The 22,603-nt window shown below is 38.6% G+C and overlaps 1 protein-coding gene across 8 annotated transcripts in view; it reads right to left on the bottom strand.

The window, feature by feature from the left end:
* PIK3R4 (phosphoinositide-3-kinase regulatory subunit 4) overlaps window positions 1–21,539 on the bottom strand; it is a 68,675-nt gene extending 47,136 nt beyond the window's left edge. For 2 of the 8 annotated variants that reach the window (XM_037061300.1, XM_037061308.1), the window contains exons 1-7: window positions 21,042–21,525; window positions 20,384–20,512; window positions 19,471–20,247; window positions 11,257–11,390; window positions 8,682–9,264; window positions 5,028–5,162; window positions 3,165–3,386 (exon numbers count right to left, since the gene is read on the bottom strand). In XM_037061300.1, coding sequence (XP_036917195.1) covers window positions 3,165–3,386; window positions 5,028–5,162; window positions 8,682–9,264; window positions 11,257–11,390; window positions 19,471–20,203 — 1,807 coding nt within the window. In that variant the 5' untranslated portion in view covers window positions 20,204–20,247; window positions 20,384–20,512; window positions 21,042–21,525. Of the gene's footprint in view, window positions 1–3,164; window positions 3,387–5,027; window positions 5,163–8,681; window positions 9,265–11,256; window positions 11,391–19,470; window positions 20,248–20,383; window positions 20,513–21,041 lie in introns of all 8 variants that reach the window. The other 6 variants (XM_037061306.1, XM_037061305.1, XM_037061303.1 and 3 more) reach the window with 6 other exon arrangements.
* Window positions 21,540–22,603: the final 1,064 nt, after the last annotated feature.

Below are 22,603 nucleotides of genomic sequence, written 5' to 3'. Positions count from 1 at the left end.
CACCATTTCACTTACGTGTGGAATCTAAAAAAACAAACAAACAATAAACACAAAAGAAATGAATACAAAAAAAGAACAGACACAGAGACAGAGAGAACAAGCTGATGGTTACACCAAAGGAGGGAGATGGAAACTTTTTTGAAGTGTGAACAAAAAAACAAGCCCTAGCTGGTCTGGCTCAGTGGATTGAGTGACAGTCTGCAAATCAAAGGGTCTCGAGTTTGATTCCCAGTCTAGGGCAAATAACTGGGTTGCAGGCCAGGTCCTCAGCAGGGGGTGTGCAAGAGGCAACCACACACTGACGTTTCTCTCCCTTTCTCCTTCCCTCCCTTTCTCTAGAATAAGTAAAATCTTAAAAATGCACACACACACAAAAAAAAAGTTTTTCAACTTCACTAATAAGCACAGAAATATACTATATTGAAACAAGTTATCATTTTACCCAACCAACAAGCTAAGAGTAATTGAAGCCTATTTCATATTGGAAGTATGCGGTACTGTCAAACAATACTGATCAGAGTGAAAAATATCTTTTTGAAAAGCGTATAAAATGTCAAGAGTTTAAAAAATATATTCCCATGCTTTAACTCAGAAGTTAAAATTTGATTCTAGCCTGAAAAAATAATCAAAACCAAGATATATATATATAAGAGTATCTGTATAATCTATGATAGAAAAAAATTTAAATATACAGCAGAAGAGTTCAATAAATTTTGGTCAAACTATATAATGGAGCAGTTTGATTTATTACTATAAATTATGGTTTCAAAGAATTTTCAGTGACATGAGAAAATGCTTAGAACATTCATTATTAGAAAAGGGTTTAAGTAATAACATTAAGAAGAAATACAGCCCTGGCCAGGTAGCTCAGTTGGTCAGAGCATCATCCTGGTACAACAAGGTTCTGGGTTCAAATCAACCAGTGAATACATAAATAAGTAGAACAAAAAAAAATCAATGTTTCTCTCTCTCTCTCTCTCTCCCTTACTCGTCTCTAAAAACAATCAATAAATATTTTTTTAAAATATAACATGCGCATTTATATACCAGACACTATTAAATGTTAATTGATTCTATCTTCGTAACAACAGTGAACAACCAATAGATAGGAAACTATTATTATTCCCATCTAATGGATAGGGAAACTAAGGCACAAAAGAGAGTAAATAATTTCTGCCAAAACCACAACTAGTAAATGAAAACACCAGAACTTACACCCAGCAATCTGGCTCTGGAATGCCTACTGTTAACTACTGCACAACAGTGTCTCCCACATGTCAAGGGAGTGGGATAGATGGAATGGAAAGAGAAGGGAGGAACCTATAGGAAAAAAAACCTGAAAACATTCACAGAGGTTGTACATGAGTTACAGGGTTAGAGACTGTTTGCTTCTTGGTTTCTCAATTTTCCAAATATTCTACAGCAATCGGGCATTACTTTTATAAACAAACAAAAATCCATGAGAAGTATTTTTAAATAAAAAAGTAATATAAAGCCACATTTCAAAATACACATGAATTGACCAACAGATGGAGAAAGTTCTATGAACCACCTTTTCTCAAAAAAAGGAATAAAAATAAATTGTCTGAGAAAAGAAAAGAGCAAGAAAGACAAAGATTGTGAGAAGCAAAGTATTGTATTCAGAAACTGAGTTAGATGAAGTCTGAGATGATTCAATAAATGCAAAAACAAACTAAAAGAGGAGGTACAATAATCCTCGACAATAACAAAGCAAGAACAGCAGGCAATTTCAAAGTTTTCAAAAGGAGGAACTACCCTTTTCTACACAGCATTAGGTGATAGCATTTACAGAAACATTAATACTAGTGCCATGAGTTTCTTTCCTTTAAAAAAAATGCATCCAACAGCAAACCTTTTAGCAGTTACTTTCCCAGACTATTGGGAAACAAAATCTACACCCTACAGCTTTCTACTACTACATGAGAAAGTTTTAATACCAGAAAAGCTTTCCAAAGTATAGAAAAGTCTTTAAACATATGAGTTAACAGACTAGCTGGCAATCATGTCCAAAATGATATAAAGGGGATTAGTGGGTAATCATAACATAGTTTTAGCATATATTTCCAAATCCAAATTTCCTAATTATTGGGCTGGCCAAAAACTTTGTTTACTTTTTTCTATTCAATGGTTCTAGTAATTTTTAGCTGTCTTTAACTTCATTCAAAGCAATTTTGTCATACTGTATTGTGACAGCTGTCATAACAGCATGCATTTTTTTAAAAAATCATCAAATTCGGTGAATTTTTGTGCAGCCATTTTAATACTGAAGATGGAAGAAGATACCCAACACTTTGGCATATTATGCTTTATTATTTCAAGAAACATAAAAATGCACTGAAACTCAAAAAAAAAAAGATTTATGCAGCAGTGTGTGGAGAAGGTGCTGTGACTGACCAAAGATGTCAAAAGTGGTTTCTGGGTACTACTGACATTTTGGCCAAATAATTCTTTGCTGTGGGGCTACTGTATGCATTGGAAGATGTTTAGCAGCACCTCCAGCCCCTACACACTTGCTAGAAGCCAATAATGGGAGACAGCCAGCATACTCAAAATATATAAATCAATACAATTATTAGTGAAAATGAAATATGTGTCTTTCAGTTTACAGAAAAAAAACTAAACGAAGTTTTTGACCAACACAACAGATTGTGGATTTTTCGATCACAATTACACTTTAACTAATTTTTTGATTGTTAAAGTTATGTATGTTTTTTGTACACAATCACCCACAATCCCAGTCCCAGGGATAATCACCATTCACACCTTAGTATATACATTCCAGACCTTTTTTATAAATACATGATTTATTACTGTTACCTTTACACAACTGAAATCATACTTTAAGCGGATCTACAATCTACTTTAGTCACTTTAATAATATTTCATGATACCTTCCTGGGTCGTGAAATACTCTTTAAAACATAGTATTTAATGATCCCATGGTATTCCTTCATCTGGATGTATCACAGTTTAATTAACCAATCCCCCGATCGGCTGAGATACTTTTATCATACAAAAGCAGCAGGAAGACAGAAATACTAGGAACTCATTCTATTATTAATAAAATTTGGTAGTATTGTCACCTTTCAGATTGCATGCTTTTTTGAGATCAAAGTCTTAAAGATGAATTTTAAAAAACATACCAACTATACTATCAAAAAAAGCTCCGCGGAGATGCCAATCATTCTTATCATTTAAGAAAGTAATCATGTGGGACAATAAAACATCATTGGCTTTCTGGCGTCCAAAGAATACACACAGCCGTGTTATTCCATTTTCCATTAAGGTTTGTTTCACGATATTTTCAGGGTCACTTAGCAAAGTGACAACTTTCTGCTGAACCATTTCATGTAAGGCCTGGAGCTCTAAAAAGGAAAAAGAAAAAAAAAGTAAAGATAGGATCCACAATTTTTCCCCATATGCATGGGCCCAGTTCTTTCCTAGTCCTCAGAGAAACGGAATGATTACAGAAACCACCGTAGAATGGTGGTGTATAGAAAGTCTATAATCACTATGTTATGTTTTCCCACTATTCGGAGCTATACAGGATAGATGGAAAGCTGAAATACAAAACTGAGGAACATCCTTAATAAACTGATTTTGCAAGCCTGGTTACTATCACTAATTCAGTAACTCTATTTATGAGGTTTAGGAGAAAACTGTGGGAAAACAAGGAGAGGAGCTCAGACCGGTTCGATAAGATCAACTTAACCAAGCACGTGCAAACCCTAGCCTAGTTCAGGATACAATCTGACGGCACAGGGCGATACTCTCAGAAAGCATTTCAAAGGCCAGGTTATGGTATTGGAAAAGCCACTGCAAGTCCTGTCGAGCCTTTACATGATCTGGCCACTGCCACCTTCTCTGACCTTACTTACCTCCTATACCACTATCCCCTTTTATTTATTTACTTAGCTGTCTATCTTTCCCTTACTATCAATAAAATATTGGCTTAAGAGCAGGGATTTTTCTCCCATTCACCACAGTGGCCCTAGTGCTTAGAGCTGGCACAGAATCGCCTGATGCAGAGCTGCCCCTAACAATGATCTGATGGCTAAATGAGGGAGGACAGCGGCCCCTCCGGCCAGCACTGTTGAGGAAAAAGAAGTCTGACGTGCAAAATTATAATATACACATTAAAAAAACTTTAGGTTACCTCCCTGAAAGTTTTAACACCCAACTTAGTTATCTAAAAAGACTGAATTGCAAAGTTATAGAATGTTGAACAGTATTTTCTAAGTAATTCCATGGATAAAGTGAGGATTTCCTTTCTGATATATTCTTCTATAAGTTCAAAATTATTTCACTGTCTTCAACTCAAATACTTACGCCATCTAAAACGATGCCTTTGCAACAAGTAACAGAGCCACCGCAGCTGTCTACGGCATAAAAATTTGGAAACTAGCTTCTCTGGTTTTTCTCAACTAGAAATATCTTAGAATAGACCTAAGCATCCTATTTCACTTCTAAGTCTCTAACTCAATAAACATGAACTGTAAGCCTGTTAAAAGTTGTATGGATGTAAAGAAACTTAGGACAGGAACTCCGACTTCAAAGAGTTCACCATCACACCAGTCCCTTCACAGTAAACTGTGTGTGCTTTGCTACGTAAATCACAGACAGCGTGAAAGAAACACAAGTTTATGACAGAGGATACACAGAATATACTCACATAAGGAGAAAAGGTTTAGATTCTTTAGCTATGATGTTTCCAATGTTTTTTTCCCTCTTATCCTAAGACTGATACAATTCAGCTAGCTTTATTTACTATTGACACAAATCAATTCTGGCTGAAAAACAACTGAGCTTAGAATCTGTGGCAACAAGCTGATCACGTGGCTAATAAATGTTCAAGAACAGAGAGAACAATCGGAAACCTGGGACCCCTCCTATTTACGCATCTGGTATTCTTCCATCTTACATGAAAAACAGAAATGATCTGCTGCAAGTTCACATTAGTAATTCATTCTAAGTACCAGGAAACCTAGAACAGACAATCACAGTACCTGTGTCATAATTTCCATTGGGATGTGTAACTTCATCGATTTCTTCACTATTTGGGTCATTTTCCATATTGAGATTTTTTAACTGCACTAATTCCAGGAATCTCAAAGCTGTTTCTGCCAGCAGAGCTATGTTTTCTGTAAAAGGAAGAAAAATTATAATTATCTTCTTAAATCTCTAATACTTACAATTTTTCTCACTAACCCTTTATACATATATAATCACAGAACTAAGAAGAAAAAGTAAAACTTTTAAATTTACCACTTAACCTAATCATGTCAGTAACTAACTTCATAACCTACAATTATCCCTAGACTACCAGTTTTAATAACAAAACATAAGCATCTTTAAAAAATATGAAAATAACCCAAAATATAGCACTCAGATCTACTGAGGAAAAATTTTTTAAAAATTCCTTCTACAAAGTCCTACCCCTTCTTTGACAAGATAAATTTTTTTTCTTTTATTGATTCCAGAGAGAAGGGAAGGGAGGGAGAAAGAGAGGGAGAGAAACTCGATGTGAGTGAGAAACACTGATCAGTTGCCTCTTGCACACACCCCAAATGGGGACAGATTCCGCCACCCAGGCCTGGGCTCTGACCCGAAATCGAACGTGGGACCTTTCTGCTTGCAGGGCAACACCCACTCAACTGAGCCACACCAGCCAGGGCCAGAGTCCTACCCTAAACAATATGCTGGCATTGGACTAAAAAGCATTAACATGAAAAAAACAGTCACGATCAAGCTGGGCTTTGGAGTCACACAGGCCCTGGCTCAAATCTCTACTCTGCCACTTAGTCGCGGGCTGCTTTAACCAACGTGAGCCTTGGTTTCTTCACACATACATGAGCCATTACCAAACTGAATCAACCATTGTTGGGTTGCTTTACAAGCAATACTCTATAAAGTTCTTAAGGAATGAAATGTGAGACTGTTTGCCACACTTCTACAGTTGTCTATATTTTCTCCTTTCTCTTTCTGATAATCTAGTAAGACTATTTGATACTCCTCACCACTTACTTCTAAGTTCTGTGTCACATTTGATTGATTATATCTACTCTATTGTTTATACCTTCTTCCTTACGTTATTTATTCCTGTCTCTACCCTTCTTTCTCTATTCTGTGCTTCTTAGCCAAAGATTGCACTCTTTCCCTTCTTAACAGTAAATAGCAGTGAACATTAAGTTTAACTACTTTATTTTATTGATTCTAAAACTTACTGTGCCTTTAATTTTTACATCTCCAAAACTGAGATGCACTGTGCAATAATTATGATTTTTCAGTGTACCAAATACAATTAAGTCCCTTCACCCACCTCCCCCAGGTTCAAGATTCCTCTGAACAGAATTTAAAATTTACCTCTACGTAAGCAAGATAGTAATGCCCTTCAATGTCTACTCACCCTAAAGGTGGAAAAATGTGAAGCATCCTCTGATAGTAAGTAAAACTCCAGGTGAATATCCTCACTTGAAGGAACATATCTTTAAGAAAAGTCTCTTATTTTTCTGACCCTCCAAAGTCTAAGTATATCTATGCTTATTTCTCCACTTTAGTTTATACACCAGGATGTACTTGTAAGTTTACTTCAGACAAGATACAAATTGTAACATCTCTGAGCTCAAAAATAATAATGTAAAAAAAATTACAAATGGATTTTAAACTTTTATAATTACTGGCCTGTGGTTTAATTACACTTAACCATAAAAGTTTAAACAGACTTCTGGCTCTATAAAAAAAAAAAAGGCAGCTTTCTCCTGCACCAAGCCATGATGAAAGGACACAAAGTATTGGAACTGGCCCTGGGTTACCCTGGACTCTCATCAGAAAGACCAAAAGACCGAAGACAAGCAGGGTTGCTCCAAGATCAAGGTCTAGACCAATAGCTCTCAGAACTGAGAGGGAGTCAGACCAGATATGTTGGGGTTGTTTTTTTTAGACTGTCCCGTTCCCAATTTCCTCACTGGTAAAATGAAGGTAATATAAGTCACTGCTCAAGGTTTTTGCAAGGGATAGTTGTGAAATATATATAGATCTCAGAATTTAAAATTAAAATTAAAATCTGGAATTTATCTTAAAATTTAGAATTTACTTCAGAATTTACCTTAGAATCTATGTATCTCCTGCAACTAACCCTTGCAACAACCTTGAGCAGCAGATGCCCTGACACACAACAGGTTTTTTGATAAACAGTAGCACCATTTTTATGCTATGACTGTTAGTAACTGAATGTCAATGTTACTGTGGCACCCACACATCAAAATCTTACCTATTTGACACAGTTAAGAAGAGACTAAGATACCCTGGGCCAAAAGTAGGTTAAGAAACTGTAAAGGTACATCTTGTTTTTAAAACCTAAAAACTTTTTTTAAAGATTTTATTTATTTTTAGACAGAGGGGAAAGGAAGGAGGAAGAGAGAGAGAGAAACATCAATGTGTGGCTGCCTCTCGTGTGCCTCCTACTGGGGACCTGGTTGGCAACCCAGGCCTGTGCCCTGACTGGGATTCGGACCAGCAACCCTTTGGTTTGCAGGCTGGTGCTCCATCCAATCAGTCACACCAGCCATGGCTAAAGCCTAAAAACTTTCATTTTATCTAGCTCAATTAGTTATATTTACCAAGTGAATTATAAATAGGCTTTGTTACAAGTAATAAACTCAGATCTATCTTAAAGAAATACTGGATTTTCTAGGCCTGAAGTTTATACCTATACAATTATGAAAACCAGAAACCATACATAAATAAATAGGCAGATGGATTAAATATAAATACAAATCTACATATAAAGAAAAGAAACAACCCATCACCAATCCCTCTGTGGATGTGCCTAAAAGAGAAGGGCAGGGTCTAACAACCATTTTGTGTACCAGTTCCATTAAAATAGTGACAGGCAAATTGTAAAAAGAAGAAACTAAGCAAGTATCTCACAAAAAGTGACGACATCATCACCACACAGTATGTACTTCAAAAAAGAACCCGATTTCCATCAGATTATGTTTTACAAATAAACTATGGAATTATGTACATCTTACAATGACATTTCCATGCAGAAATAAGCACTTGGAATTAACCTGGGGAGGCAAAAACATGAATCCGTATCACTTGATTTTATGAGAATTACAAGTAAAAAATGCAGGTGTGTTATATACACACCCACCTCATCAGAGAAGCCACACGTTCTAAGCACTAAGTAACTGAAAGGACCTTAAAATTCAGTAACTTAATAGGGGAGGATCTTTCAACACCAGATTACCTAACAGAGTAAATCTTTTTCAATGAATTGTTGAATATCCTAAAACTGATATTCAAACAAGCTTATTCGTCTCAGAGAAACTTCATATAGGCCTGAAGACACTACCTCAAAAGCACATACCTAGAAACATTAGTCTTACTTCAAAGTAAATGTAATAGTCCCAGTAAAATCATAACGTTCTGTATTATGTACTTTTTACTTGATAATTCTGATCACTTCAAAAATGACAGAACACACAAAAGTGGAGTCCCAGGAACAGACTAGCTATATTACTATAATTTATACAAACAGTTTAAAGACCAAAGTTCATTCTTGGAATTCCCAGAAGAAGTCAGAGAAACAAGAGGTATTATAGTCACTAACTTCAACAACACGCGTGGCTACCACTCGGACAATCACTCCTTACCAGCATAGGCTAGTCTGACGATGGTAGCGTCATCCTGGGCTAAGTGGGCTATGCCCGGCAGAATGTACTCCGGATAGATGTTGACATCGTTGCGAGGAACCTCTTTGACAAGAGCTAGAACTTTGGTCAACGTCCTCAAGGCTTCGGCCCTCACTCTAGGAACAGAGTCATTGCTGAAATGCAAAAGATATGGCGTGATACGATCCAAAAGAATTTCTACGCTTAATCGTGGGGCCAAATGAAGAATAAGTTCCAAAGCAGCGAGTTTGGAGTCACAGTATTTAAGGGTCTGCAGACAGGAGGTTATAACAGACACCAGGATAACCAGTCCGTTTTCCTTGGGCTCTTCTTCCGATTTTTCTGGCAGGTCATGTCCACAGAGATTGTGAATAATGTTGCCCAAATCCTTCCGTATAACCAGAATGCGCTCATCTGCAGATAGAAATGTTTCCTTGGCAAACTGGGCCATGTAGGGCTGAAGGAAAGTATAAAATATTTCAGGAAAGGCATTGCCACGCTGCTGCTTTAGGTAATCTTCTGCCTCTAACCGTTTATCTGGCTCACGGTGAATCATCTGTGTTACCTATACCAAGGGGAGAAAGGGAGTAAAAAAATACATTTGAGAACAGCGAATTAAATCAGATGAAAGTTATCAGCGCATCTTCACCATGATTTAAAGGATTTATTTTACAAGGTACCTCTGACTCTTCTCAACCTTTACCATCCAAACTCCTTTCAGAACCTAACTACTGAGTAATGTGTGAATCTACTATTATCCTACAAAGCAAGAAGAAATTACATACTATCATATTACAAATGGCCCAGACACACAAAGAGGAGGTATACTCTGTTCAACATTCCCCGTTTTTTAAGACAGAGGAATAATGTATTAATGCCCACAGTTCAAGGATTCTTAAAACTTTTTGAGCAGGAGATGCCACTGAAATTTTGTCCTAAAAGAAAAATGTATACACAATTTTTGCACACAAAATTATCCACAATTCTGAAACGAAACACAGATCCCCTGATATCTATTTACACACCAGAGTTCTGGTTTGGAGACTTATTTTCACAAGCTCAAGGAAATACATAGTTTAAGTATAGCTCTAGGATCTGTTCAAAAAGGAAATTAGTGGTTTAAACTTTTTAAGTAGGTAAAAGAGATGTTAAATCCTGCAAACACTAAAAATATCATACCTTCTAGTATCATAAGAAAACAGTTTTTTTCAACATACAGAGCACGTTTCATCTTTCCTGGACCCTCACAGTGTATCAGTCATTATTTAAATACATGAAATATCATTAACATATATTCAGTTATTTGAGCTTTTTGTTTACATTCTAAATAAGAGCCTCTCATTGAACCTGGGAGAATCAAATGTACTGTAAATAAGGAAATGTAACTTCACTGAATTGGTTTTACATTTGGATCAAGCCTTAAAGATTAGTCAAATTCACTCCTTTCACGGTTAAGAAAACGCAGGCCCAGATTCGTCATGAGTGCCACACCCAAAGATGTAGCCAAATGCACCAACTCCTAATCCAGTACACTGCTCACTGAACATGAACCAAACTGGCTTTCTCTGAAGCGTATTTTTTAACATCTGCCATTTGTAAGAGAAATTAAAATATATATTTTCCTACCTTACTAAAGGATACTTTAATTTTTTTATGCTTACCCAAGGGTATGTTTTTTTTTACTGATGTTAGAGAGAGAGGAAGGGAGAGGAAAGAGAGAGAGAGGGGGAGAGAAAGGGAGGGGAGAGAGACAAAGAAGAGAAAAACACCAATCAACCTCCTCCTGTGTGCGCCCCAACCAGGGAACCAGGGATCAAACCTGCAACCTAGCTGTGTGCCCTGACTCAGGATCAAACACGCAACCTTCTGGGACACAGAAAGACACTCCACTCAAATGAGCCACCAGGCCAGGGCAAGGATGTTTTAAATATACCATTCTCTCCACAACTCAGTCTTCATCATGAAGAGCATCAGTTCCTACGCTGACTCATGACGGACTGACTTCAAAAAGACCCCCTGGAACAGCAATGGTTTATACGACCTCCCACAGAATTCCTCATATCTGTGCAGCTCCACTACTTTGTGATTCTGTATCTCCCCTCCCAGAACTGCCCTCAGGGCCAAGAGAGGTAAACAAAGCTAATAGCTTCTATACAAAATGGCCTTATACTGCTGCATTATATTCAAGTTGCTGTGTCCTGTCTCCTTCATTTAGGTGTGTCTTCCTCATTTCTTACTATCAAGTTCTACCCTGGTCAACTTTCTAGCCCCCAGGCAGGCCTCTCCTACACCCATCCAAAGCAGAGCTAAAGACTGTAATGGGCATGGCAAGAGGTATGTGTACTTGTGTGTGTGTGTGTGCAAAACATTAAGTCAAATGAGCTCTCTCTGAGAAGGGGGGAAATTGTTCAGTTTTCCCTAATAAAGTAAAAATAAGCCATTTGTATGAGTCTGTACGGCTCTTTGTTCCAAATTTGTAACATTTTAGAGAGTGGACTACCACAAAAGAAAACAATTCTATTAAAATATTTATGGTAAATATTTGTAGCATAGTTACCAAATCTCTGATACTGCGATCTTCAATTTTATTTAGCACTTGTTCAGGAAAAAACTGTCCATTTCTATAAGCCAAAAGCTGAGAGAGATCAAATAATGGTACACCTTCTGTAAAAAGCTCGGCTATCACACAACCTGGAAAAGAGCAGATATAATTCCATTAAACACGAAATACAAGATATCAGTAATATAGGTCAAGAATTCGGAGAACCCATAGAACTCAAAATGTAAAGCCAAGTAAACTGAACTAAAAATTTTAACACAATGTACAACTACAACCATTCAAGACAGAGAAAATATCTATTACATAATCATCAATTTCTAAAAGGGTAAAGTTAAAAGTCCATTCTATTATTCTCCCTCTTAAAAAAAGTTGTTTCCTAGTTCTATAATTTAAAATAAATGTGTGCATATAACATATATATGCCATATATTTAGAAATACTCATAGATAGATTAAAAGCCACACAAAATATACTATTTTTAAAAATATGGGTTTACAGAAATTAAGTTCATTAGAAATTACTGTGAAGTCACAGCTGAGAATTTTCAACACTAAACAAAAACATCATTAGGTGTCTACATTAGGTCCTCACAGGAGAAAAGAAAACAGACAAAATCCCTGCCCTCACAACGCTTTCATTATAGGAAGAGAAGCATAAAATACACCAGTAGCAAACACAATAATTAAATGAGAAGTGCTAAAAAGTGTGACTATTTAGAGAGGAAAGAAGATATAACCCACTCATTTTACACTTGCATAATATTCAACAAGGAATAAGAAAGAAAATCTATCTACATTCCAAAAAGGAAAAAGTAGTTTCACTGAATCATATGACATGCCTTCAGCAATTCTTAAAAAAGATTCTTAAATAGCCTAAACTCGCCACAGCCTTTTCATTTGCTATCCTTCTGCCGGAAACGCTATTCCCCCAAGTGGATCTGTGTGGCTTGTACCCGCGCCTCCCTCAGATCTCTGACCAATGTCACTCCAGCAGTAAGGCCTTTCTTGATGGCCTGGTTTAAAACCGCAAGCCCCAAAACCGTAACTCTGCCACACTCTTCACCGGGCACATTCCCTTTCCCCTTTCCGTTTCCCCCTCATCAACTGCAAAATTATATATTTAATGCATTTTTTCTTTATTCTCTATAGACCCACTACAAGACAAACTCCACGAGGAAGGGATTTTTGTCCATCTTGTTCACTGAAAAATCTCCAGCAACTAAGACAATCCTGACACATGTAAACAATACATTTTCTCCCATTAATTTCTTTTTTCCAAGATTTTTTATTTATTTTATTTATTTATTTATCTTTAGAGGGGAAGGAGAGAGGGAGAGAAACATCAATGTATGGTTGCCTTTTTGTGCATCCCCTGCTGGTAGTTAGCCTGCAAGGAACCGGTTTGCAACCCAGGCATGTGCCCTGACTGGGAATTGAACCTCGATCGTCTGGTTCGCAGGCCTGCGCTCAATCCACTGAGCTACACCAGCCAGGGCTTCCAAGATTTTATTTATTTATCTTTAGAGGGGAAGGGAAGGAGAGAGGGAGAGAAGTATCAATGTATGGTTGCCTCTCATGTGTCCCCTGTTGGGAACTGGCCTGCAACCCAGGTATGTGCCCTGACTGGGAATCGAACCGCAATCTTGTGGTTTGCAGGCCTGTGCTCAATCCACTGAGCTACACCAGCCAGGGCTTCTCCCATTAATTTCTACCTATAGAATATCAAGTTTTAGAATAAAAGCCTTAAAAATAGCTATTACAAACATCATAACCAAGAAGGAAATAGAATTAAACAACACTATGGACCAACTGAATCTCAGATATCAAAAGAACACTCCACCCAACAACAGAATACAAAATTACTCTCAAGTACACGTGGAACACTCTCCAGGTCAAACTGTATGCTAGGCCATGAAACAACCCTCAATAAGTTTTAAGAAAACTGATATGACACAAATTATGTTTTTCAAATCACAATGGAACAAAATAAGAAATCAGTTAACAGAAAAAAAGTTCAAAAAATTCTAATATGTAGGATTTAATTATACCCCAAAATAACCAATGGATCAAAGGGAAATTATGAAATACTTTGAGATGAAAGTGAAAACACAAAATACAGAAACATATGAAATGAAACTAAAGCAGTTTTTAGAGGAAATGTGAAACTATAAACATCTCTATTAAAAAGGACAAACTCAAAACAATCACCTTACCTTCACCTTAAGAAACAAGAAAAGAATAAACTCAAACCAAACAGAAGGAAGAGAATAACAAAGATTGGGGTGGAAAAGGGACATTACTACCAACTACCAACTGTACAGAAATGGAAAGAATTATAAGAGTTGGCAACTGCATGCCAACACCTTAGATAATCTCAATGAAATGGACAGACTCCTAGAAAGAGATCACTAAAGCTGCCCTGAAAAAGAAGTAAAGTCTGAATGAGCATTAGAAGAGACTGCATTGGTTATGAAAAACTTCCCACAGAGAAAAGCCTAAGCCAAGATGGCTTAACAGGTGAAGTCCATCAAACTTGGAAGGACCTGACACTCACCCTTCACCAATTCTCCCCAAAGAAGAGGGAACACCTCCCAATTCATTCTATGACACCAATACTATCCCCATACAAAACCAGATAAAGACATCCTAAGAAAGAAAAGCCACATACGAACACCCCTGATGAATACAGATTTTTAGAATTCCTCCAAAAAAGTACTAGCCAAATGAGTGCAGGAATCTATACCAATGGTAACATAAATGGGAAAGTGGATACCTGAGTGTAATAAAATGCTGGGGACTGAGGACCTACTGGTAAACGTAAAGGAAGCGCTGGAATTGGTAAAGCATCATTTTAAAGCCATCACAGTAAAGATGGAATCAGGTGATGCCAAGTCAAGGAGGAAATCGTGAAAACTGCCAGGATATTTGCATAGCCTTAAAGTTTCTTCTTGTTGATTGCTTATTAGTTGCACGGGATTTTAAAAATTAACTATAAAGAGAAGAAACAGGACAAGATCTTGACCATCCAACACCTTTTGCCTGCAGAAGCAATACTGTTAAGACACATCACCTATGCACTATTCCTACTGAGAATGAATAACCTGAATCTAATCTCAAGGAAACAGCAGACAAATTGAAAATGAAGAACTTCCTGTTAAAAAGCAAAGGGGTGGGGTAGCACATACACACAGCGATGGGGGACTCAAGAGCTGGGAAGTTTTAGTTCAGGGAATAGCTAATAAGCTTGGCAGTCAATGCATGTAAAAAGCTTTTGTTTCAGGAACTGAAGGTATGACCCACCCGGACTCCAGGAGACCACAAGCAGTTCCACCTTTGTGCCTCAGGAGGACTGCAAGCAATCAAGGTGGCATCTAGAGCCATTGTGCTCCAGGGTGAGTCGCCCACCACCCAGGACACAGATAATAAAGACCACCTTGCCCAGGACCCAGATGAAAGAATGCTGCAGTTTTTATCTGAATGGCTTTTGTCCCTGAATTCCAAATCCCTTACCTACACTTTTTCCTCCTTATAAAAAGGCTGGCTTGAAAGGCAATGTAAGCCAATCTATTAGGGTATGTAACTTGCCGTCTTCTCAGGTTGCTGGCCATCTGAATAAAGATTCAATCCCTGCCTCTGCTTATTGGTTCTTGTGGTGACAGGCGGCAAGAACGCCGGCTTTCCCAGTTTCAACAGGACACATAAAAGCTGGTGAAACCTGAATAAGGTCTAGAGTCTAGTTAACAGGACTGCACTGATGTCAAGTCCTGATTTTGATATTGTACCACCCATATTGTACCACCCATTGTACCACCTGTCACCACTGGAGGAAGCTGGGGAGAGGTTTCCTCACAATTTTTGCAACTTTGAGTCTATCATTGAAATATAGAAAGCATAAAATTGTTTAAGATACATAAGGGAAGAAGAGTTCTTCATAAAATGTAAATGTCATAATGACAAAGGCGGTGTACATGTTACAGATAAAAGCAGGCTAAAGAGACATGACAACTAAATGCAATATGGAACCTTAGACCGAGTTCTGTCCTGGAACAGGAAAAACGCTACAAGGGACATTATTGGGTCAAATACAACATTAAAATAGAAAGTGTAAATTAAAGTATCATATCAATGTTAAATTTGCCGAGCTGATAATTGTAACATACAATTACATAAACATGATATAAGAGGCTATCCCTAATCTGAAGAAATGTATACTTAAGTATTTAGAAGTAAAGGCCCAAAATGTATGTAACTTATTCAGGAAAAATTCATGCCTAGTTGGAGGGTGAGGGGAGTGGGGAAGGGAATGTAGAGAAAAGGTACAAATGACAAAGCAATCAGAGCAAAATATTAACAGGTGAGTCTGTGTAAAAATATATATGGGTGTTTTTCTGTACTATTTTTCTTCAAGTGTCCAAGTTTTTAAAGTTTGCAAGTCTGAAATTATTTTCAAATAAAAACGCAGAAAGAAACATAGCTACATATGACTATTTACAACTAAACAGAGGTTGTTATGGACTAACCCGAGGCACTGGTTACCCGTCCCCTCCATATACACATGTTGAAGCCCATTGTTTAGAATGTGACTATTTCTGGAGACAGGACCTTTCAAGAGGTAATTAAGGTTAAATATGGTCCTATGGGTGGGCCCAACCCGTGCAACCAAGGAGCGTAGCCCCAGGAGAAACCAACCCTGCTGGCACCTTCATCTTAGACTTCCAGCCTCCAGAAATGGGGGAAACAAATTTTTGTTTAAGCTCCTTAGCCTGGGGTATTTTGTCATGGCACCCTTAGCTAACACAGAGGTGAGTACAGGATTTTTTGTTTTCTTGCAACTTTAGAATGTTATTCTGGAAGAGGTGTTATTGGGTGGTATTGTGGAGTTGTCTATCACCACTGAGTCCTCCTCATCATTCAGACTTCCACTCAAATGTTTAAATCCTAGGAGAGGCCGTATCGGACCATGGTAACTACAGTAGCCCCCTACCAGGCTTTGTCACAGCACCTATTACTAACCAAAACTAACTTTCTTACTTATTTACTTTATCTCTTCCTCACTAGAAAGCAGGCTCCATGAGGGCAAAAATGTTGTCAGACTTGTTCACAGCTGTATTCTCAATGTCTACGCAACACAGTGTCTCACATGTAACAGACAAATGTTCACCCAGCAAATTAATGAAAGCTCTCCAGCAAGAAAAACTCTGCCCGTACATTTGGTCAGACACAGAATATACACACTTCTCCCAAACAAGCGGCCAGAAACATGGATGTGCACCAAGATGGGGAAAAGTAACATTCAAAACCCAAGGAGCCTAAACCAAATCTTAGGAGCCACAGGAGCTGGACAGACCCCACCCCCCTCTTTCAAAGGAGTAAAAGGGCCTGTCTTCAGCCAGAACAATGGAGGGCTCTTTTAGTCTGAAAAAACAAGATGCTGAGTAAGAATTTTGTTGATGTTTACAAAACATCTTTCTTGTACAATATGTACAAAAAAGATAAACATAAACTTTCATCAACCCCTGAAACTTAAAACTCTAATAGACTTCCAGTTCTAAGTCATGGGGATGTACTGTACAGCATGGTGACTATAGTTAATAATACTGTATTGCATAATTGAAAGTTCCTAAGAGAGTAGATTTAAAAAGTTCTCATATCAAGGAAAAAAATTCTTGACAGATGTCAGATTTACTGTGGATAGTATTTTGCAATGTATACAAATACTGAATCATTATGTTGTATACCTGAAACTAATACAATGCTATATGCCACTATACCTCACAAACAACAAAACCTATAAATGACCCCCTAAAGTTAGAAAGTGGCCATGTTTCTAAGCTAAAGGAGACCTACTTACAAAACAGGAAGTGTAATGTAAAACAGTAAAATGTAATAAAGGCTCAAGAAAAATTCAGATAAACTCACTGGTCAAGAAAGTTGGGACTTGAATGGATAACATTTCTGATAGTGTTAAAGCTATAGCACAGAGGCTAACCAACCCCATCTCACCAAAACCCCCCTCGCTATTATCCTGGGACACAGAGCAGTCAGTGGACTGGACCAACAGAGGTGCGATCCTCTGTAACAATTATTCATTCTACCTAGATGTAATACACTTTTCCCTTAATTATGTTACTGTATTTTTCTGTAATCTAAAACACAGTTTAATTCATGTTTTCTTTTTTTAAGATTTTATTTATTTATCTTAGAGGGGAAGGGAAGGAGAGAGAGAGAGAGAGAGAGAGAGAGAAATATCAATGTATGGTTGCCTTTCATTCGTCCCCTGCCGGAAACCGGGTTCTGGCCTGCAACTGAGGCATGTGCCCTGACTGGGAATTGAACCGCGATCCTGTGTTCATAGGCCCACGCTCAATCCACGAGCTACACCAGCCAGGGCTAATTCATGTTTTCTTTGTAGTAAACCGTACATGAGAAAATGATTAAACCCAACTTTTCCAAAATTTACCCCCCCAAAAAAATGGTCCTGATGCCAGAGTTCATATAGTATTCCTCAGGGACACCACCCTCAGCACATATCCCCTCCCAGAAGTTCATAGACAACCTGGAATTGTTTCATGTGGTCTGCGTGTGAAATAATGTGTATGAATGCACTGTACTTATTTCTAGGGAAGAAGGCCACTAATTGATCAAACGTTCGATCACTTCTCTAAGAACTCTCACTAGCCACAAATTCATTCCCTTGGCTATAACTACTACCTATATTTCCTGATAACTACCAAATCTCTCTCTCCATCCTAAATCTCTAAGCATCAAACCCTTATAACCAACTGCCTGTTATATTCTTCTCCTAGACATCCCCAAACACCTTCAACCCAACATACCTAATACAGACCCTATCCTCTTCTCACCCCCTATTTGTTCCTCCTCTTGTGTCTCCCAGCTCAGTGACCAGCATCACCGCCCACCACGTTTCCCAAGAAGGGGCACAGGAAGGGTGTTGGGTGTGGGGGTGCTCTTGACTTCATCCTCCAATCAATCATCAAGCCATGACAATTCTACGTACTAATTATCTCTTAAGCATTACAGTTGACCCCTGAACAATATAAGTTTGAACTGTGTGGACCCACTTACACAGATGTTTTTCTTCAATAAACACAATGAAAAAAATTTGGAGATTTGCTACAACTTAAAGAAACTCACAGATGAATCTTAGGATTTTCATAACATTTTCTTTCTCTAGCTTACTTTAAGTACATAGTATATAATAGATATAACACATAAAATATGTGTTAATTGACTGTTTATATTATTAGTCAACAGTAAACTATTAGTAGTTAAGTTTGGGGGGAGTCAAAAGTTATATAAGGATTTTCGAATGTGCTGGGGATTGGTGCCCCTAACCCTTAACTGTACCTCTCTCTGTTCCCTCTATAACTTTGTCACAACTTTAAGCCGGTCAGGCTCATGTCTTACCTGAACTGGTGGTAATTTACTACTAATTGGTTTTCCCCTCTCCAGTGTAGTTGTCCTCAATCCACTCTCCATGCTATAGCTGGTGTTTTGTCCGACAATGTCTCTCAAGACTGGCATTGGCCTGAGACCCTTTCTGATCTGGGCCTAGCTTACCTCACACTCTATGTTCCAGATATACTTCACCACTTAGAGTGCTCTTATAAATCAGTGCATCGTGCTCTGGTCCTCAAGCCTTTGTATAGCAACCCCCTCGGCCTGAAACAAACACCCGATAGCATAGCTGGCTTCCCGGTCACCTTTCAGGTCTCAGCTTAAATGTCATCTTTCCAATAAAAAGGTCTTTCTTTATCCTGCCTCTCTACCCATCACCACATGGAAACTAATTTAAGTATCTATTAAATACATGTTCCTATAAGCACCCTATGTTTATCACCACCACAGCAAGTCACATTACACCGAAATGTCCTTTTTCAATCATATCTATCTCCCTATTAAAGGATAAGCACCTTGGAAAAGGGACATCATTACCTGTCTATGTCTCTAGCGCTTAAGACAGTGCCTGACCCATATAGAACAAATACTCCTCAAATGTCTGAATGAATGGCTGCTGCATTTTCTAGGCACATGAACACATCCAATGAAAGAATACGGCATTATATTTAAAATAGGGTAAGAGGACAAATTAACTTTTCAACATAATGGAAAATTTTTTTAAATCTATGTTTCTATATTCAGGTTAAAACACAGGCACATCTCCCTTAGCAAATTTAACCAACTCAAATACCTGCTGAAAAGATGTCCATTGCTCGCTTCAACTCTCCTCTTGTTCTCTGATTGCTATTTAAGTCTACAAGTGGAGTTGAAGGATCTCTCATATATTCCAACTCAGTGGCAAACAATCCACCATCAACAAAACGTTCAGGAGCAATATAACAAGTTCTCCTCCGTGAAGTGTCAAAGAAATAGTTGAAATCCGCTGGGTTGTCCTCTGGTAGATAAGTAGGTTTAAAACTGGCAAAATCAGTTAGAAGGACCCAGTTCCAACTGGTGACCATTACATTCTCAGTCTTGATGTCCCCGTGTCGGACTCCAGATTTGTGTGCTTGGTCCACAGCTGTCAGGATCTGGAAAGCGATCCAACGCTTCTCAATATTATTTAAGAATGGACGGGTACTGATGCGATCATAGAGGTTGTCTCGCACATATTGCCTGAAGAGCATGGCCGCTTTCTCAGATGCTTTTTCTGCTGCTTTCTGGAAAGGTAGACAGTTTTGTGCCGAATGAAGCCGGATTTTCAATTCCTCTAGCTCTTGTTTATAGCTGGTTAAAGGCAATGTGGGATCCTGAATTGCAAAGACCTTCACAACCACCAAGCCTTCTCGGTGCTTTGCTCGAGCAACTTTAAAAAAGCGAGTACTCCCCAGGCTTTTATCATATTCAAAGTCATGGATGTCTGAGAAATAACTCTCCACAGAAAGGATCTGGGAAGGAGCAATACCAGCGAGCTGATTTCCCATAATGGCAGCACGTGCCTCTGAGTCAGTAAGTTAAGATACAGCACCTATTTAAAAAAAAAAAAAAAAAAACAAGAAAAAGGAAAAAGAAAAGAAACAAACAAATACCATTATTATTTATTTGGTCTCCTCCTAGAAGACAGATGCACTATATTTCTCTTCCCCTGAGATCACTGTACTTACCCTTCCAGGCAGCCTGTAAATGTCAGACACATTTATCTACTGAGATCTCGTTACTTTATCCTTTCCAAGATAAAGTTGTCCTCTATCTTGTTGTCCTTTCCAGGAGTTGAACTGTATTTAAACAGGCCCCTTCAATATTAAGTTGAAGACGTTAAAGCATGTATTTTCTGATTTTTAAAATTACTAAGCCATTACTCTGTTTAGTATTGTGCTTGGAGCTAGGAGGGTCACATCAGTACAACATAAAGCAGTCTTTGTCCAAGAACTCGTAGGCTTGCACATAAGACACAAACACATTAAAACTTAAAACTAAGAAACACCTAGTGCAAAAAGTACACTGAACACCTCAAAGGTCAGGCTAAGACCCAAAAATCGGTACCTCCTGGGCCTTTCCAGACTAATTCCAGTGTTCCTTCCCACCCAGCTAACAGAAGGCACAAAGTTGTCTGGTCTGCTACCACCACAGGGGAGACCCCTGGCAAAGACGTTAAAAGGAAAAAAGTAAACCAAAACACACACAAAAAAGTAAACCAAAACACACACTGCTTTCCAAATACAGCCACTTGCCAAATACAGCCCAGGCTTTTCTCCTAGCTCAGATTCTGCAGGAAATAAAAGACGCACACACACACACACACACACACATATAAACATTTACCCTAGGACTCTGCAAAGTATCACAGGTCGGCCATTAGCTCACACTAGGGTCATGGTGGGTCACTTCACGGCAGGGAAGAGAGTCGACAGCCGGGTGAGTCTTCTCTACGAGGGGGTCTTCCTTCGAAGGCAAGAGGCGGGATGTTGGGAGAGAGGCGCAAAAAAATCCCAACCTCCACAAACCCCAGGTGTCCGCCGCGTAGCACTGGGGGAAGCTCTCAGGGACGCAGTACACAGAAAAAGCCAGGTTGAAATGATTGCACAGATACCCAGGGAGTTGCCCCCGCCAGCCCCCCTATTCAGCCCTGAAGGCCACGCGTTCTCGGGCCTCGTCTTCCTCCAGCGCGGACTTCCAGACCCTCGAGGTCCTCACCACCAGGCGGCAAGGTGAAACTCGGGAGAGCGAGGGAGAACGCCAGATCCAGGGAAATAACTTCAGCTGCTACACACCACAAACGCTGAACTCCTGGGAAAGCCGCCGGTTATGACCACTTCCTGCCGCGGAGCGGAAGTTACGAAGCGACAAGGCTCCAGGAGGAGTCCCTTAAGGGCGCTGGTTGCTAGGAAACAGGAAAGGGGCGTGGCCCCGCTCCCCCAGTCTAGAGAAAGAAATGTAGTCCGTATCTCCATCTTCCTATCCTTCCCTAAACTCTTGGGCTTCTGATTTCCTCCAAACTTGTTCGCACACCTTCTTTACCCCAAGTACACAAGAACAAAGTTCTATAAGAATTCACATGCTTGTTTAGGATCGTTAAAGTAATTTACATATTATATAGCTCACCTGTTTAAAATACACAAATCAATGTTGTTAAAATGTATGTAGAGAGTTGTTCAATCAACCCTATAATCTAATTTTTGAACATTTCGTGACCCTCAAAATGAACCCCTGCAACTATTAGCAGTCACTCCCCAATCTCCCTTTCCCTCCTTTTCCTCCCAGCCCGACAATCACTAATCTACTGCTTCTACAGACTTACCTATATTTCATATATATACGGTGCACAATATGCGCGCTCTCTCTCTCTCTCTATTTTTATATACAGTGTGACCTTTATAACTGATTTCTTTCACTTCATGTTTTTTGAGGTTTACCTCTGTTGTAGCTTGTATCAGTTCTTCGTTTCTTTTTATTGCCAAAAATTCTCTTGTATGAATATTCCACATTCAGTATGCATTTAGTTGATGGACTTTGCGGTGGTTTCCACATTTTGGTTATTATAAGTGCTGCTGCTATAAATGTGTGTGTATACGGATTTGTGAGGCCATATGTTTTCTTTTATCTTGGGTAAACACCCAGGGGTGGAGTTGTGGAGTTATATGGCAACTCTATGCTTAACATATCGAGAAATTACCAGACTGTTCTCCCAAGTGCTGTACCATTGAACATTCCTACCAGTAACGTGTGAAGGTTCCAATTTCTCCACATCCTCACTGAAATTTCTTATCTATGCTTTTGATTATAGCCATCCTAGTGGATACGAAGTAGTATTTCATTGTGGTTTTTTTTGCATTTCCCTAATGACTAATGATGTTGAATATCTTTTCATGTGCTTATTGGCCATT

Source organism: Sturnira hondurensis, unplaced genomic scaffold, assembly GCF_014824575.4.
Source record: "Sturnira hondurensis isolate 20B ecotype Veracruz unplaced genomic scaffold, ASM1482457v3 Scaffold0013299, whole genome shotgun sequence".
Classification (NCBI taxonomy): Eukaryota; Metazoa; Chordata; class Mammalia; order Chiroptera; family Phyllostomidae; genus Sturnira; species Sturnira hondurensis.
This window is presented reverse-complemented; position numbering and strand designations above follow the sequence as displayed.